Source organism: Pelmatolapia mariae, linkage group LG2, assembly GCF_036321145.2.
Source record: "Pelmatolapia mariae isolate MD_Pm_ZW linkage group LG2, Pm_UMD_F_2, whole genome shotgun sequence".
Classification (NCBI taxonomy): Eukaryota; Metazoa; Chordata; class Actinopteri; order Cichliformes; family Cichlidae; genus Pelmatolapia; species Pelmatolapia mariae.
The window spans coordinates 25058705-25078882 of NC_086228.1; the positions used below are offsets into that span (position 1 = coordinate 25058705).

Here is a 20178-nt window from a genome sequence, read left to right on the forward strand (position 1 = left end):
TGGGTCTGCTTAGAATTTCACTGTGATTAAGAAGCCATTTTTGGAAAGGAAGCGTCTGTGATGGTTCGTTAGAGTAAAAGCATGTGAAAGACTGCCTTTTTTCCCTCCCTTCTTCCAGCGAGATTCTTTCTCAGGGCTTTTGCTTGTGTGTGTGAAATGTAATCATTCACTAAAACAAAGCCACGCTCTCGGTATTCCCTCTTTTGTTGTGTCAATTCACATAAATGTGCTGCACTGCAGGAAAAAAAATAGCAAATGTATCAAAGGGGACTTGAAAGCATGGCTTTATTATGAAGCTTTCCTTGGTGAGATGCTGATCGTTCTAGCTTCCAGCGTTCACATTCAGTTTGCTGTCTGGCATTTTAACACAACCCCAATCGCCCCCTCCACCTGCTGGCATTTTCACCAGCTGAATTAATGAATTTCAGCGAGCAACTATAAGAAAAAACTCTGCCAGCCTCAAAAATACAAATGACAAAACATGGTCATATACTATACTGCAAAAAGTAAATCATTGAATTCCGGTGTTCCAATCACTTCCATGGCCACAGGTGTACAAAATCAAAACAGCCAGGCATGCAGACTGTTTCTACAAACATTCGTGAAAGAGTGGGTCGCACTCAGGGTCTCAGTGAATTCCAGAGTGGTACTGTGATAGCATGCTGCCAAGTCTTGTCATAAAATTTCCTCACTATTAAATATTCCACAGTCAGCTGCTATTGATAGTATAACAAAGTGGCACATACTGCATAGAGTTTGCCAAATTTCTGCAGAGTCAGTTGGTACAAAGGTCCAAAGTTCATGTAGCCTTCAAATTAGAGAGTTCCGTGAAATGGGTTTCCATGACCGAGCAGCCGCTGCACACTCCTAAACCTAATGGAAGCCCTTCCAAGAAGAGTCGAAGTTGTCATAGCAGCAAAAGATGGGCATGAGGTTTAGGAGTGGACATCATATTAAACTTGACAGATTAAGAATGGGATGTCACTGAAGGACGATGTAGCGTACGATGGCACCATAGGCTTTGAAAGTTAAAGCTGGTGTTTAATTGGCTTGGTAACCTTCAAGATAACAATAACAGGATAATAATAAGATCTTTTATTGTGGTTTATGATAAAACTGAGCTGCTTCACGTTCAGCTAATGAGAAACGCTACGTGTTAGCGCTGACAGCTCATAAAAACAAAGCTATTTATAACGCAGTGAAGTGACCTGGCTGTCTTCAGCTCTATGGAATATTTGGATATCAACAGGAAAGATGAAATGATGCAACACTATGTGGGAAGACCAAAGCCAATAAATGTGCCATCAATCAGTACTTATTAATTTTTAGAAGTTCTTAACTTCTTCTTAATGAAGGAACATTCCCATGAGGGCGGCACTGTGGCTCATTCTTACATTTATGGAAAACAATGAAGCTCTATTGCATCGAGGAATCAGATACTTGACAGTGCATACAGTGATGGACTACAAAGTTTGATGCTAGACTGGATCAGCTAGGGGGATGTTCTATTCTGTGTCAATTGCTTGTTTTTCTATGGAGCTGTGATTTATTGTTCTCACTGTCAAGCAACTCAAGGCGCTGTGGGACTTCTAAAAGGTTGCCTGGCAGCTAAATAGGTCAGACTTTGCTTTTTAAATGTCTTTTCAAACTGATTTGCCCCTGACAAGCAGCCTAAACACAGTTGCTTTAAAACCCTCTGAATTGGGACGCCCCTGATTGAAAGCACACATGGTACCCATCTAAAACGAGTAATTTCAAAAACTTTTTCCAAAAAAAGAAAAAAAAGTCAAAGTGACAGGTAGAGACAAACTGGGAGACATTTGGAGTTTTGGTTTGCAAACTCTGTTCTCTGAGAGGATTTATTAAAAAACAGAATCGTAAATCCCACTGCCAGTGTTACTTCAGGGCCCCGTGGGGGCCAGACGAGTTGTTGCAGGATTATTGTTTGTCTTGTTCCTGGAAACAGTTCTTTATGACTAATGACAGCATTTTGGGTTTTTTTGTCTCATGCTGCAAAATGAAGGTGGAACTCGACATATACCTCCCAGAAGGGCATTACATAATGGATACGGATCTAAACATCACAGGTTTCTTAAACACAATGTTGGGATTGGAGAGCAATTCAATATTTGGTGCTGCGTCTCATTGTTGGGACTTTCTTTTTAATATTATAGAGTCTTTATAAGATATAAATTGCCCTGAGGCGAGTGTTGCAAATTGGCACTACCTAAATCAAAAGAACTGAACTGCTTTATCTAATTTTACTGTTAATCTATTTAAAATCAAAGTCATGGAGATATTCCAGGGCTACTTTTTGTGCATGTACAGACTGCCTCTCTATTGTTTTTAATTTATTTGACAGATCAGAACAAACGGGGAGTTAGAAGTAGCACTGACATGCAAAAAAGATCAACTATCTACCAGTGCCACTATGTCCCATGTGCCACTATTCTATGTGGTCGCTTCCTCTTCTCCTTCTCTATAGCTTTCCAACCTCTGCTCCGATTTACCTCCTGTTTCTTCATCTCATCTCTACCTCCGACTGTTTACTTTAAGGAGTGCGTGGTAGCTCGGGGCCTGTCATCGGAGATGCATGCTGGGTAAATATTATTGCAGGCCCTTTAACAGGAGGAGGGACGTGTATCCCTGGGGCACCTTGACATGTGATATTTTCAGCCGGGATTTTAGCTGCTTACCTAATATTGTGTCTAGGATCTGAGGAATACACACATACACACACCCACAAACTCTCTGGGGTTTGCTGACTTCCTGCTTTGTACACACACAATATGGCTGCCCAGAATAGTTTACCAATAGAATGACAAACATTGTTAAGTCAACAGTCCAGTGTTTGACTGTCAGCAAAGTTGCTGCCTACAGGAAGGCAAGTATTCATTCAGATTGGGTTTTGTTTAGACATAAACAATATGCTCACTCAAAATAGAGGCCGGTCTTTAGTTAAAACAATAGAGCTGCTAAATGAAGACATATTTAAGCCTGGGTTTATATTGTTGGTGCTCCTCCGTCAGACAGATTCCTTTGTTCTAGAAAATTACAGTGGAAGCTTCACGCTGTGGGACAGGTCCAAATGTTAAGCCAGAAAGCTGGAATGTGAATGCGTCTGGTCATTGTAAAAACACACTATCATAGCTAAACTGACAACATATCAGTGGAGATGAGAATGTAATAGCTAGAAATATTCATAAAAAACCTGTCATGTTCAAAAGAAGCTGTTTATGGCCTTAGCTGAGGAAATTCCAACTTATAGTTGAAATCCACCTGCACCGGCACTTCAAAATCAGAAGTTATGAGTGGGACAGCCTGCTCCATAGGACTATAGTGAGTGGCCTGCAGTGTGGAATAATTTTAGACTGTATATAAAAGATGGACAGAGCCACCGTGACATCACTCACTAACTGGTGAGTGAGTCTGGTTTTGCAGCCTAGAGGATCTTGGATGTGGGTGTACTGGTGTTTTACTGGTGTTTTAAAACCAGACTTGACAAAGAGCAGATCTGAATTAAAAACCCAGGAACACACACTCAAGAGCATGTCCTGCTTTATTTTCTGTTTCACTCTAATTGGGACTACATTTTTGCAAAATAATAAGGTCGTAGATCAAGAAAGTGGTAGGGCCTTTCTTTGCTTACAGTTCTATATAATCAGACGTCTCGTTCCAACTGTCTGTGGGAATAACAGTCAGACACAGACAGATAGAGAGAGGCACTGCATGATAAACTGTAAGACCAATCTACATAACATGCAAAAAAAACCACATTCTAAATTTAAATCTGTTCTCTGTCCTAAATAACCAAACTGCTTCATACTCTGAGTGCAGCTTTGCTTCTTGTTGATATGAATTCATTACCGAGACAGACAGGCAATTAAAAAAATGCACAAACAGGGCACAGCCTAATAAAAGCAGTCTGGATTAATATGGGTTCTTGTTGTTTTGTGAGCCACAACTTTAATAAATTGTGACCGAGCAGAGATGCAAGCTTAATTCAATTTAATGCTTAAAAATGCATAAAAATATTTTTTTGCTTAAGCACAAATGTAATCATCATTGTGTCGTTTTAAAAAAAGATGTTTTTTTTTTTAAATGACTAAATGCTTCAATTTAAAATAATATTTTACTATCATAATTTTTTCTAGAATAAATAAAAGATATATTAAAGAACAATAAAGCAAATATCTGTGAAAAATACGAGTCATAAAAAGAAAACATGCTTTTTCTGTACTTTAATAACACCACTCTGTGCTTTTTTAAAGTGAATGTGTTTCCCATTGAAGAATTACAAAGTGTAACTGGACTGGCATATTGCACTTTTACCCATCTCTCTACGTTGCTGAGGCCTGGGTTGTATTATTGGGTAAAAGCAGTAGTCTGAGGGCACTCACGTCTGCAGACACTCATCCCTGCAAAGAGCTATTTGGTGTCTTTTATTCACCCAACACTCTTCCTTTCTCACTCTCAATCTGTCACGTTTCATCCACTTGCACACGCTCTCTCTGCGTCTCTGTAGGTTTCTGGCTCCATTTTTTGAAGACAGTCATGTAGAAACCTGGTCACAGTTCAATCTGAGGTAAATGCACAGTTGTGATACTAAAAGGTCACACAAGCACACTTGCTTGTACAGCACTGCGCAAAAGTCTTAAGCCACCCTTCATTTCTTTTATATTTCGGAAAATGAGAAATAGGGGCGGTGATTTATTGAAATCTAAATTTAGTATATGAGGCAAAATCAGTTTCTACAATTCTAACAAGCTTTAAAGTCAAGATTTGGTATGCCCACCTTTATTCTTCAACAAAGTCTGAACAAACTTTTATCACTTTTTCAGAATGAGAGTCTGTTAGCTGCTGCTACAGACTCTTTTTAGATGATACTGGATGGTGGATCAAAATGTGACAGTGTTTTTCAGTGTTCATAATTACATCAGTTTTGACAAGTTCTCAAACACCACTGACTAAAATACAGAACCAAACGATGACATAGCCTCAACCGTGGTTTACAGATAGCTGTAGACACTTCCTGCCATAATTTTCTCCCGACATACTACATACATACTGATAACAATTTAAACATCCATCCATCCATTCGCTTCCGCTTATCCTTTTCAGAATCGAAGGGGGTGCTGGAGACTATCCCAGCTGTCATAGGGCGAGAGGCAGGGTACACCCTGGACAGGTCGCCAGTCTGTCACAGGGCTAACACACAGAGACAAACAACCATTCACACCCACATTCACACCTATGGGCAATTTTGACTGCTCAAATAACCCTTCTCCACTATAATAACCTATCCCCACTAACTGCATGTCTTTGGACTGTGGGAGGAAGCCGGAGTACCCAGAGAGAACCCACGCAAACACGGGGAGAACACAGAAACTCCACACAGAAAGACCCCGGCCTGATGGTGGAATTGAACGCAGGACCTTCTTTCTGTGCAGCAACAGTGCTAACCACCGTGCCACCATGCCGCCGATTTAAACGAAAGTTTAAAATGTATTTCTTCACCTGTTAACAAACTAAAAATCCCCCACTTTCATCCAAAAATGATAAGACAGAATGACTAGACTGAAAACGAGAAACTGAAAAATTTCACAAAGCCTGGAGCACTTTTGCTCAAGACCCCTTTAAAAAGTTGAAAGAAACTCTGGCCCCTAGGAAGAAAAATATGGAGACACGAGGAGTGGCTCAAGACTTCTGCACAGTACTGTACATGCACATGCCCCTCTTAGCATCATGCTTAATTCATATGTTATTCAAGAAGCTGTGAGTTACTTCACATGTTGGCTGCGAGCATCCCACAGCAAAGTGATACTTCCATATGCTCCAGCGTTAGTGCCACTGTTCACTTTCAGGCACTCGAGGTTTATCTTTTATTAGACTGACCTCAAAAGCCAGTGAAAGCTCTAGGACATGATTTTAAACGTCGTCTCAATCAAGCCAACCTGAATTTCAAAAGGATGAAATCATTTAAAGATTGAACACTTGAGATGGGTAGTATATAAAAAAAAAAAAAGATAGAAATCTCTGTTGCAGAAAATGAGCAGGTGTCTTATTTTACTCTTTTTTACTTGTAAAATGTTGTTGAGTAGCTTCAAGATGCTGCCTTCAGGCAGAAATGTGGACTGGACTACAGAGAGCTGTTGGTAAGATGAAAATCCCTAAACATTTTTTTAGCTCCTAATGAGATCACATGAAGCAGTTTATATGCTTTTAAACATCTCCCACTGGAGCCACAAAATGATTTACATAGTACGCAATTATTATTTATTTATTTTTACATACTTTTATGCCATAGTAGTGTAGTAAAACTGGTGAAATGCTCCTTTATTATTCTTGGATTCCACCACAATACATCCTAAATTTTCAAGATTCCTGAAAATAATTTTAACATAATAATCCAACTTCTTGAATATCTTTTAATAAGAAGAAGACTTTAAAACAAATGTTTAAAGCATTTGGTGCTAATACCTGTAGGGCTGCCCAGTGTTAAGTCCGAAAGGTGTATCATCTTTAAAAAAAAAAAGGATAAGCATGACCTCTGAGATTATGTGACAGATGGCATAAAGATTGAAAAATAGACTCCAGACGAGGCGATCATATGCCATAGCCAGGGGTAACAGAGGCCAGCGTGCCAAGAAAGGGGTTAGAGAGGGACATAAAAGCGGAACATGGAAAGTTTGAGGCCATGACAAGCTGTTGCATAACAAAAAAAGACCTTAACAAAAGGAAAAAAAACAGCAAAGGCCATGTCAAATTCCTTCACTTTATTTTAACACGAGCGGCTCCCATAAAATGTCTTTTAGAATTTGTGATGATAATTCGTGTAATATATTAAGCATTTCCTTATGCATTCAGTGCTTTGCATTAAATTGCAGTTTGTGTCCTCTGAGGTCAAATAAGACGAGTTTATTCAGTTTATTTGCTTGCGATTAAGTCAACATCTGTGCTTATTAGGAAACTTGTTCGCATTTAGTTAGGCTCTCTGACTCTGTGTACCATATTTGTTAGTTTCAGTTCATAAAATTAGAATTGTTATAATTATTAAAACTATTAATATCTTCGGGAATTCACCTTGTTTTGAGGTTTGAGGTTTGCTGCAATCCCAAATATGATCTGCAGCAATTTAAGGAGTCATGTTGTTGAAAAGACAGGATTGTGATGCATGACTTTATAGTATCTGGTAGTGCTACATGTCAAAATGCTCTTTGCTTGCAACCCTCTGCCTGAAATATGATGAGCTTAGGTTAAAAGCCCCCAGATCCTCTCATCCTAAAATACTGAGACAGCTAAACCTTCCAATCTAGTCACAGACAAAAAAAGAGACTTCAAGTGCAAGTTCTGAGCTCAAAAGCTTGCTACTTGAGCCCACAGAGCAGCAGAGTCAGAAGGAAAAAACTCTAATAAGCCTGTCAAAGTGAGATATCTGTGATCGGTTTTGTTGTGACCCATTTTAATCCAAAATCACTATTCGACTTCACCAGAACAGATGAGTGAGGCTCTGTAATCTCAATACCAATTCTTCTGCCAAAAAAAAAAGTGGGAGAGGAGAGGGAGAATGAGGGACAAAGACATGTGAAGAGGCTGACACAAACACAGGTGTCATAATGAAAACCACAAAACCTCAATCATGGATAAAAATATTAATGTTTTTTGTTATTTTGATGGCTTGTCTAAACCATTACAGCAGAACGAAATGCTGGTTGCCAATCACCGACTCAGAATCTCAACCACTGTTGGCTGTGGGTGGACAAGCTTCTTTCCCCTGATAGCACAGGCTGCCAGAGGAGAGGAAGAATGACAGTGTGGGAGTAGAGGGGGAGAGAGAAAATCATTCAATATTGCACTAAACTACAGCTTTAGCCTATGTAGTGCATTATACTAATGCATATGATATACTTTGTCATGTAGTGTGCTATCTTGCACTATGCTGTAGTGGCAAATATGTATGGTAATAGGCAGTGGACAGAGATTTCGTTGATATGTGGGTGGGTTTGACTGTTTCTTACATGAGAGCTCATGGTTAAGTTAAGTTTTTACATATATCTATATAATATACATAATGCATTTGACCTCAATTTATTAGTAAAGCCAGAAAATGATTCTCTTTAATGTCAACCATAAAACCAGTATTTACTACATATATCACTACTTTTTAGTCAGTACACTATTGTTTAAATATAGGTATTTTAAAAATATTCACTATGTGTGGTACAGTATAGTTTAGACTGTGATTTTAGCCCGCTGGTAGGTGTTTGCTAGGCAACATGATGCATAATGAAAATTCTGTTAACAAAAATTAGATGTTGTCGCAAAATAAAAATGATTTCCTAAGGTGGTATTTGTGTATACACATTATAATTGGGTCTTTTTAGCTTGTTGGTAGGTTGCTAGGCAACATCATATCTCAGTGTCACTGCTGTGAAATAAAAATCCTTGTATGCTTTTATAAGTTGTTGAAGGTGCATAAACTCTACAAGTGGATTGTTTTACCCTGTTGGTAAGTGGTTGCTAGGCAACACGCTTGACGTTGTAGTTTCTGATATAGATGAGAACCTTCAGGGAACCTTGCTCAACTCCTGATCATGCAGGAAGAGTTTGCAAACAAACAGAGATTTCATGTATTATAAAAAGATTACTGTAAACTGTCAATAGACAATCTCTGACCATATCATGCCAATAAAGCTTTACTGAACTGAAATGAACTGGGAAATTTCCAGATGGCAGTATCTCATACAGTGGAAAAAAGGATATGCTGGTGAGGAGGGTGATAGTGCTTTCTAGAAGCCTGCTAAGACGAATACTTAATACTAAAATATGTTAAATCAGTGACATAAACTAAAAAAGGTTCAAACCTTAACTATGCCTATATATCCCGAATGTATCCTGATGACAGTTAATCCTAAAAACCACTCCTGGCAGAGGCTGAAATGAGCTGGCATATCATCTGCATTTTTGCTTCACTGCACTTCGGCTGCAATTTTAGACTGATTTTAAAATTTTATTGAGCACCCCTGGGGCACATCCTAAATTAGCGATATCGCTGAGGTTTTAACTTATTATATGCCACAGCTGAACCTGATGAATATTCCCACAAAATAGACTGTGGGTGATGTGACTTTGTAGATACAGCCATAACGTCTCTTTTACTGTTTTTAAAAAAGGAATATTAAGAATGATTCATCTTTGAGTTGAACTAGTGATAAATTATGATGATACCCTGCAATATTCATCATGGTTGTTGTCAGGCAGCGCTAACATATTACCTTATCACTTGATATGGGAGCCTCTAGAGGGGACTTTAATTTGACATTCATTGTAGCTTGCAGCGCAACCAAGAAGCCCCACATTACAGAGAGGTTGGTGCTGTAAGACTTCAGGGAAGGAAAAAATAGTCACAGAATCCATCAATAAATCCAGACTGCTGGAGACACTGAATCAGATCTAGGTGTAAAACTAAACAAGACTGTCAGTACACAAAATTATTATCTGGAATAAATGTTTAGACCACTCACAATAATCACTCAAAATCAGCAGGAGCCACACAGAAACAGCTACTTACAAACTACGGATAGTGGTTTATTTTGAAATACAAATAAATATCCTCTGTGGTGTTTGTCACTAGTTTTGTCACTGGACCTGGTGTAGTGTACTGACAAGTAAATGTTAACAATGTCTATTTAGTGGCACAGACTTGATCCAGTGTGGTCAGTAAACAACACATTCTGTTGTGGCTATGCATTGTTAAAATGTGGTCACAATTTAATTATGTTCCCATGCAATTCTAACCAGTGACCACATCATAATGTTTGGCAAGGCAATATTTTTCCCCCATGTCCCAAAGGAGTTAAGCATTTTTAAGACTATTCTATCTCTTCAAGTTGACACTAACCTTACATGCCCCAAAGAGTATCAGCGGTTTTATGAAGTTTATTTGCTCACATTTGGTTAACCTTAAAAACTGCATTTTTTTTACTAGCTTGTACTGTTACAGGGAGAAGGAAGCATGTTAAAGCAATGGAAAATAGTTCAAGTCTGAGGCGAGCTTTGACAGCAGCAAACTCTACCTCAGGGAGAAAACAGGAGAAAAGAAACAAAAGAGAAACAACGAAGAATCCGAAGGACGACAATTAAACAGTCTTGTAAAAACGGTGGAAATTTCTCCAAGCAGGAAAAACAACTGCTGTGTACGCGGTAAGAACAAAATGAGTACATCTATATAAGAAGGGAGGATGCCATATCAGTTCTGCGACAGACTGGCGACAGAGGTGCTGGTGCTCAGAGTACTGCAGGTTTAATCCCTGTAACATTTGCAGTGGTAAAAATAAGTTGTACTGTTGCACAACTCACTGTAATCTGACAGGTGTGTAGGAGAGGAAAAACGTGGAAAAGCTCTCTCGTGCACAGTTTATTTAATTCAGCTACTTGTACACCTTAATGTGTGTCAAAGCAGAGAATACTTGTCAAGGGTCTTGCTACCGAAAGTACTGTATGTACATACTTCAAAAAGTAAGTATGCACATACTTGTAACTTAAATACACACTTTTTGGTGGGGAGAGGGTGTGGAGGTTATAACAGTGAACCTAAACTGAAAAAAAGTGGCTAAAATGTGATAAGTAAACATTACAATTCTCTCTTCTATGTACGAACCATTCAGGATGTGAACTCTATAAGATAAAATAAGTGTGTTAGGATTCCTTACCCATATCCCAATATACTTTTAATCTTGCCATCACACTAGTTGTGGTGTTATTACTAGAGCATTATCCATGTAGGATACTTTTTGTGTCATTTTGCAGAATTTGTAGTGGTATTGTGCTGATGGACGATGTAGTCAGAGATTAACTTTAGATCTTACTATAATCATCATAGCGTATGTATATATGAAGTCTGTATGTACAGCCAACAAGTCGCTACTGACCAAGGAAGGTATGAAGCATTTTCCAGGCTCCTTCTATGCCGAGTACAATTAAGCTAGGTGGCTCATAAGCATGTACATGTACAGTCATAAAGCCATAATTTTCCATTTTTACAGTGTTTACAATTTTCTTGAAATTGATGGCGTCAACACACCAAAAGGTAATGATATGTTTTCAATGTTGTATTGTTGATATAATATGGGTTTCTGAGGTCTCCAAACATTAAATTCTGTTTTTATTTACATTTTGCACTGTACCAACTTTTTTGGAATTGCACTTGTAAGAACATCGTAATATCAAATGTCTACTCAAGAAATGTCCAAACACATTTTTGACATAAATACTTTTTGTTGAAAAATTGTCAACTTTTTGATTCTCCACATCAGAGAATGATGAAAGCCTACCTTCTGGAAATATGCCTTAAATTTTTTTTACATTATACTTTTTGTTTTTTCTTTAACTGTTCATACATTTAGACTAAAATTATTCAGTGAAGATTGCATACAGTGAATTGCTTTGAGTGTGAGTGAGTGTTTGTGACAGAAATACATTAGGCACTGCTGGCACTCTTGCTGGTTTCTCCTTTCATGTATGCATATACAATGTAATAATCTAAACTAGCTCTGAATCTGCCACTCACTTGTAAATCAAAAACAATCCTCTGGGAAAAACACTCAGTCGTGACAACATTATGTTGCACATATGATACAGAGAGAGATGCAAACTTTCAGTTGTATTAAATACCCAAACCCAAAATAACACGGCTTGTAAATATTCATGAAAAGGCTGGCAGAAGTGTAACATGTGCCTTCACTTACTGTTGGTTTTGAGGCGGGCTGGCTCACTGTTGCGACTTCCTGCTTGGTTGATAGCCTTGACGAAGAAGATATAACGGGTGCCACTCTGCAAGCCGTGCACCGTGTAGTGGTTCTGCTTGATGTTAGGTACGATCATCCAGCTGTCTGCAGAGTTGTACAAGCCTGGCAGAGCCACAGAGACACACACAAGTACACACAGCATGAGTAACAAGGTTATGTTGCCGCTTTTAAGGTAAGCAGAGTTAGTGTGTCCTGCTAAGAACCTTTTTTTTCAGTGATGTTCAAAAGAGTAAAATCTGTTCTCAATTCCGACCAGAGGAGGGTTATTTTTCCTCAAAGCCCCCAAGTGAGTCATCCCCACCCAAATAAGGAGCTCAGAGACCATACGGTTCTCCATGTTATGCAACATTTATGTCTACATACTAATCCATCCCATTACAGTACTTTTACATCAGGTTTAGCATGACAAACTCCCCTGAGGTAATATTGTGCGTTCTCTAAGCTAAAACTATAAGCCATTACGAACAAGGTACTCACAATATAAATCTCTGAAGTAAGCGCCTCAAGGCAAAAGACTGTCATTGCCTTTAATGTTCAAATGTATGGAAACACAGGCAGTAACAACATGACCCCATTTGGTGGGCACTTTGATTTAAAGCAGCTTGCAGTATAGAGTTGGTAATGCCAGTTAAGCTGTGCAGTCACCTGCTTCTAAACACAGTCTTCTCAGTCTCTGAGATGTAGCCGACTGTGAAGGATAAAAAAAGGAAATCTCAGCTGTGAGCTAAAGAGTGGATCGCCCACAATGGGGTGCTCCTTTGGCTTTACTCTTGTGTGAAATAACTGGATTGATTTTACACATTAAAATCACTGTTATCGCACAATTACCTGACCTACCACTCTCACGGTGATCAAGGTATGTTTCCTGATTTCAAAGATGAAATAGGCAACTTTGAACACAAGGTGAGATTTATGCAGCTGCTGTGGAGGATTTTAGGGGAGGACTGCTGATTTATGCAAAATGGATATTGCAAAACATGCCAAGTTTGGAGCTGCTGTGCTTACGCTTCATGCATGAACATTGCGTGACATGTTATATTGCGTACCTTTTCCAAGGTACACATGTCCTGTTATACAAGACATGTGGAAAAAACAGAAATCTAAAAACTGATCACTCTTTCATGGTTTCGTGAACAACACAAGTATTAATAACGCCGATAGCTAAACTGAAATGAATGAACTGACAGCATGAATAATAAAACCAAGATGTGCCAACTGGAGACTATACAGAAATTTTATTTTATGGGCAAACATTTTAGAGGCAGTTTATACAAAGAACTGTGAAATTACAAACACATCCAAAAAAACAACAACAAAAAAACCCAAAAGCCATTGCCAAAACCAACAAAGCATCTTGTTTAGTAGAACCACAGCTGAGCCTAACATTTGTAGAGTTGAAAGTAGAAGAACAACCCTTTTCATTGTCTCATCCTTCCTCCCACAGCAGAATTACAAGGAAATAAAAAACCCGGAAAGGGAGAGAGTTCTCTGGGCCATGCTTACCTTGTCCCATCTGGTGAGGATGCATTGTGAATTATTGAGTAAGATGGAAACAGCATGCATAAGTAATGGCTGAGAGTCTGCTTGTAAATATAAATACTTCACAGGACGCAAATAAGGCCTTTAAAAGTGAGGTGCCTTTAAGAATGAATGAGGGGAGAGGACTCTTAAGGCTGGAGCTGGAGTGGGGGCTACATTTTTTACACAAGCTTTTCTAAGACAAAGAAAGCACAAGCGACACGTCTTCCTTTTATATGAGAGAACCTAATTTACACCTTTACACCAGGTACACGATCCATTTTACATGCAAATGTGTTTTATTTCATCCTAGATTTGCAAATATGCATGCACTGTTAACAATGAAATCCTGTTGCTGTTTTACTCGAAAAAAAAAAGAAAATCAAGACTGTTGTTCTGCTGTGACAGCTGTCCCTTGTTGTCATAAAATTTATGCCACCCACCTGTCGTTTTGGCTGCATCCTGCAGAAATTAGGTAGACTACAGTGTTACGTGGGCTTTCAGAAAGAGATACATGGGAAAGATGAGAGAGAAGGACTTCACGCTGCTTTTCATTTTTAAAGCTTTTGATCTCTATAGCACCTCTCCATTTTTGCTAAATAAAATTAGGTCAGTGCGCAGCAATATGCTATTGCTACTTTTGCCAATGAAAGGGGCTTCTTGACACTAGCTTTGGAAAGCACCGTGGCTACAAAGTATGGTGGCGGTGTATGTGAATGCGCCATTTGGGAAAGAGAAAGCGAGGGAATACAGAGAGGAAGTAGATCAGCTTGCGTTGTGCATCCAGACATCAAGAGCTTGTGTATGTATATGTACAGTATATCTGTGTATCTGTTTGTGATGGCGTTTTCTGGGAAGCAGGCAGACGAGAAGGGAAGAGCAACATGAAATATCTGGGAAACGCAAGAGGGTTTGTCTTTGATGATGCAATATAGAGTTAATGGTGACAGCGTGTGTCTCACTGTGTCCTTGCATGGGTATGTCTTAGTCCTCTGTTCATTTCTTATAAAATATCCCTATACGTGTGTGTGTGTGTGAGTGTGTGTGCGCTCACCTTACATTACTTGTACAGGTTAATATTGTCTGACTGGCCTTCAACAGTGACTGAAATCTCATCGCCATTTACTCCAACAACCAATATCGCTTCTAAGATTGATCTGGTGTGGATCAATCTCAGAACTGTTCCCTATTGAGATGCACAAAGCGCAATTTTTTCCCCCCTGCACCTTGGGCTTCCCTTGCGCCCACTGTGAATCTGCTTCTCACCTGTGATAATCATTTTAATATTTCACCACAGGCCAATGTTTACGAGCACACATGAATAACAGGTGGCGGAGGGAGACAGCAGGCAGATATTGCTAGCGTGATTACCAGGCAGGCCTCCCAGAAACACAGTACAAACCGGCGACAGGAACGGGGAAAGTGGCTGATGTCATGCGGAGATGGAAGCAGAGGGAAAGAAGGAAATTACTACTCCTAAACAAAGCGGATGCTGCATTTCTTTTTAGGCAAGTGCAATTGTGGTAGCTATTATTCATGTGAGGTTTCTTCATATCGCAAAGAAAGTGTATTAGGAAATACAGCTATTTGTTTTTGTACTCATAATTAGTTATTAATACCACTCTCCTGTACACACAGATGATAGAGCCAAGGTGTAAAAGGCTTTGCATAAAGACTAGAAAAAACTAGGCTGGCTCTATCCTAAGGTACCAACTACCTATTTTCTAAAAAGACACATATTTCTTTACACTATTAAAAAGCAAAGCAGCATTATGTGGAATATGAGGACCACACCCCAACAGGTCATGGCAGATGGCTGCCCCTCCCTGAGCCTGGTTCTGCCGGAGGTTTCTTCCTGTTAAAAGGGAGTTTTTCTTTCCCACTGTCGCCAAAGTGCTTGCTCATAGGGGGGTCATACGATTGTTGGATTTTTCTCTGTATGTATTATTGTAGGGTCTAATATAAAGCACCTTGAGGTGACTGTTGTTGTGATTTGGCGCTGTATAAATAAAACTGAATTGAATTATAATAAATGTATATCTGTAAAAAGATCATTTATGGCAAATCTTTTATTCTGTTTTACCCCTGTTCTGTAGCCCTGACACTGCCCAAGCTGTACATGAGAACAGGCAATTAAATGTTTTTACGTGCGTCTGTGAGAATAAAGCAAGTAACTGTTCTGTGATTTCACAGCATGCCAATGAGTGTTGCGTGTTCTGCCTCTGGCATGCACGCTGTCACTTGAAGCATTAAGAGTTGCTGATGGGTGCTATATGTGAGAACAGGCAACGGCAATGTCCTGACTTCTCAATATTTTCCAAGGTGTTATGATATTAGAAGGTTGTAGTATATAATGAAAAAGGATAAAATAAAATCGTGTACAACTAAGTGTGTTTAAGAGCCTCAACAGAAATACACAGACAAGCCTCAAAATGATAACGCAGACTTTCACAGTCAAATCTGGTTGAAAATCAAGATGGAAAAACAAATATTTATGAGGAAGTAAATGTGTAACTGGATAATCCATGATGCCAGTTGGCAGATGGCACCCGCATTTGTCAACAGCACTAGACACAACAACTTTCAGAGGGCCACAGGTAGCAGCCACACACAAGATGTCTTTACTTACAGTCGTTTTTGGCTTTTGGACACTGCTTACATTTCTCCATGGTATTTGGTTTCACTTGCTGATTCTATTTTCTGCCGCTTTGCTTGGATGATCCTGCAAAGGCAGGGTTCACAAGGCACCACAACCCCACTTCTCCTCCTCATGGGAAGGCCAAGTCTGAAGATGTGGCCAGGCAAGAAAAGGGAGAGAGACAGGATGGCACTCAAGTGGGAGCATTTAGCCACTTGGAAAGTTTGAGAAAAATACTATGGTAAAAACTCAAGTGGCAAACTGGGCTAAATGGATTTCTCCATTTCTCAGTTTCTCCTACGAATCTCTAAGGACTCTGTGGCAGCACACTGCTGAATATCTGAGTCACTCAGTCTATCATAGCTGAAATGTATCCTGATGTTTCAAATGGCTAGGGCACTTGAGTTGCATGGTTAGATGGAGAAATGTCAGGCCACATAGAGGAGAAGAGAGAAGAGGAGATGAAAAGATTAGAGAGGCACAGGTGTTTGTGTGTGTGTATTTGTGTGCGTATGTGCTTGAATGTGCACATTTATGTACATTAATCACATCCTTCTCACATCAGTAAGTGGTTTTAACCTCCCCTATGTGCCCATTATCCACTCTGATTTTCACCAGTCCATCCGTTTGTTTTCTCCTTGACAGTGGCCTTTCTTTCACTTCATTTACGTCGCGATAGCCATTTGGTTATAGTGCTGATTAGAAAACAAAAGCTAGATGGAGACAAATGCATAAAATCCCATTTAGGAATATTATGTTTGTGTCATTCTAAGGTATAATATAACATTTCTGCATTTAATGTGAAAAAAATGATTAGAGGAATACTGCTCACTTGAATACTAACATGTTTTAAATAACATTCAAACCCCCTCAAAATACACATTTATATTTAATGTAATGGTGCCTCAAATTTTAGTCATTTGCTAGTAGCACTATAACAAGTCAGTCACAGAGCTAATGATTAGAAACTATGTAGAAAATAAAACAATGCGCATAATTTCTGCCCGTGTCCCAATATGTAGATTTTTACTGGCAATAGTGTCATAATCTATCGCTGCATCATTTTACTGCCATGCTGTCTTTTGCTATAAAGACATTTGAATATGTGCACTTAAATTGTCCAATAATGTTATGAAGGGAAAGACTATGTTTAAATTTTCTGTAATGTGTAAAAACCTGAAAAGGACAACAGTCTGTTTGACTTTAAAGGATTCAAAAAGATTCAGAAGAAGAAGAAAAAGAAGACCTGTGCTCTGAGTCCTGGTTCCTAAATGAGAGAAGTGACCCAGTGTGTGGCGACCAAATGAAACAAATACTAAGAAAAGTAGCTTCATTGTTTCCTTTATTACCTCCTTTAGCAGAGGATGCACTGGATCATTTTTAATGGAAGGAGAGGAAACGATGCATCATCTCAATGTTCATGAACACACTTATCAAAATTGACAAAGTGGTGCAGATCAGCTAGATGTTAAAAGTAAGTACGTGTTCTATTGCATACCATAACCTACTGATATACTTTGAGGTTTTAAAAACATCCTTTTAAATGCACTGGTGAACTATGACTGTGTCGCTACTGTAATAAAATCTGCTGCTTGTCAAAGAGTCGTATGAAGTCTTGCATGTTCTTGCATTAAGAATGCACGCTCTAAAGATAATGAGCTTCATCAAAATGTGTTTAATTTTCTTTAAAACTAAGTTTGCATTGGTAATGTCCATTGCTGTATTGTTGGGATTGTGATGGATGGATGAAGGGAATTTTATTTGGGTCCTTTCCAAGGAGCTGGAAAGGAGTTACGCTCCTCAGCAGGAAAATAAATTTTATTCCATTTTATTGGCTAAGCAGGTCAAATTAGTGTGATTGCAGGGTGATCTACTAATAGCGTGCTACTTACAAAAATGCAGCCAGTTCATTTTGATAATAACTACCATTCTGCCAAGAGCAGCGCAACTTAGCGGCTCAAAAACCAGCAGTCCTGATGAGAAAGCATGTAATCTGCTAACCTAAATAATACAGTCTAAGCACGGGTCTTAAGTATGTGTTTCTCACTGATAACGGCACAGCAATTCAGATTAATGAGAGGAGGCAAAAGGAGAATCAATATGTTTTTGATACAAGGGATAATTCTTCTGATAGAAATTGATGTTGCCTGTTTGTGGTGCTGCAGGTTGAGAGTCAGCTGGAGATGTGAGTTGTTATAAAGTATTCCAGTGTATAGACTTCTACACATCACACAGCTTAACTGTGTGATGTGTAGAAGAAGACCAAATATTATCTGTCATCAGATCCACAGCCCTCCATTTGGTAATGAATATAGTGTTAAAGTACCATATACAGAAATGTGTGCATTGCTTTTTTTGGTACCGTTATTATTCAGGAGCAGAATTATTTAGGGCTTGGCTCTAAACATTCAGGGTGAGGACCGGCCGTAAAAGTCCAGCCTTTGTAATAAAGATGTTTTTCATTAGTTGTTCTCACCTATTTGGCCATCTTCTCATCATTGCAGGTTCAACATGGTGCACATTTGGTGTGACATTGTTACTGCAAGTGCGGCCCTATTCTCTGTGCACCACATTTTAAATCCTCACCAATTCTCCTACACACCTGTCATTGAGCCTTTACTTGATCTCATGATGTTTTTAGATGAGGTCAAGAAAAAGCAGCCAGGAAAAGGAGGTAATATTTCAGATTTTAATACTGGAATTAGCAGCCTGCTGAGTCAGCCACGTGACGGTGATAGTGGACTGAAATTTGCTCTGAAAACTAAGCATTTACTCTTATAAACTGCAGTATGATCTCTGTTCTATTATGAAACACCTCTAGTAATTGCAATTCATATCTAACGGGAAAAGCACTGAAAGCAAAACACTTTCATCATGGTCGTGTTTAGCTAGATTAAATCTGTTTGATTCTTGCCGACTTTGATCTGCTAGCAGAATAAATGTTTGGGAAATATCACAAGTACATTGTACTGTTACAGCTCTGAAATAAAAATGTAGTACTCATATAGGGATTGAGGTATTGAGGATTAATAGGGAAGGTTAAAACTGTGACGCTATGATCCTCAGTTTTTGTGTCTGCTGAGTTTTCACACTGCTTAAACAAATATGTGATTCTTAAACCTATCTCAGACATCCCCTTGTGTTACAGTATGCACTGTATGCCCTATTTTATAATGAGTACTCTTGATAACTCAGCTCCATCTCTCTAAAAATACAAGCATGGAAAACAACAAAGGCAAAAAAAAAATCCAGGTTATCCAACACAGCTGGTATAAAATATTGAACATATCAAAATAAGACTAAGTAATGCTGAAATTATTGCAGTGCTTTGTTTCTTGAACCTGAAGAGAGGTCAGTGAAAATGGTGTGCTTAGTGCTTCTGTGTAGGTAGATGTACATTTTATATATATTTTATGATAAAAACTAGAAGATTCTTATAACACCACAACAGCAGCAGGGTCACACAATTCCAGGCTACAAACACTGGCTGTAATTGAGGATGCAACTAAATGGAGAAGAAATTAAAGCTGGTGGCTAGGCAACAGCAAAAGGAAGGAAGTGCAACAGAATGAACAGCCTGAGCAGAAGCAGTCCGTGAAAATATTGTGCAGAGTCAGTGGTCCATAGAACTGCAGTCGAAGAGAAGTTGTCAAAGTCAAGTGAAGTGCATCATGCACAATGCATGAAAAGAAACGCATAAACAATGGGAGGGCTATGTGACAGCCAGTGGCACCAGATTCATTTCAGATGTGGGGGACTAGAAAAAAGTCAGAAGCCAATAAAATTGATTTAAAACTATTGCAGCATGTCAGCTGTCCCCTCTCATCCGAAAAATGGTTGGGGGAGAAAGTAACTGTGGATGGTTCTACGTGAGAGAATGCAAAAATCCATGGGACTCCTAAAGTTTTGCTCAGTTTCAATTAGCATCCATTCATCCATACTCTCCACTTATCCAATTCAGGGTGGTTGGAAGGCAGGGTAGACCCTGGACATGTCACTAATCTGTCACAGGGCTAACACACAGAGACAGACAGCCAATTTAGAATCATCAAATAACCTAACCCCACTAACCCCACTTTGTTCTGTGTGAGGAAGCTGGAGTATCCAGGGGGAGCCCACAGAGACGCGAGGAGAACACTGAAACCTGGAACATGGTGGATTCGAACCTAGGACCTTGTTGATGTGAGACAGCATCATGTCCAATGAGTTTGATCT

At 39.1% G+C, this 20178-nt stretch overlaps 1 protein-coding gene across 5 annotated transcripts in view; it reads right to left on the reverse strand.

The window, feature by feature from the left end:
* mid2 (midline 2) overlaps nucleotides 1-20178 on the reverse strand; it is a 151865-nt gene that overhangs the window by 9501 nt on the left and 122186 nt on the right. For all 5 annotated transcript variants that reach the window (XM_063496557.1, XM_063496572.1, XM_063496582.1 and 2 more), the window contains one exon: nucleotides 11748-11909. In XM_063496557.1, the coding sequence (XP_063352627.1) occupies nucleotides 11748-11909 (162 nt within the window). The remainder of the gene's footprint in view (nucleotides 1-11747; nucleotides 11910-20178) is intronic.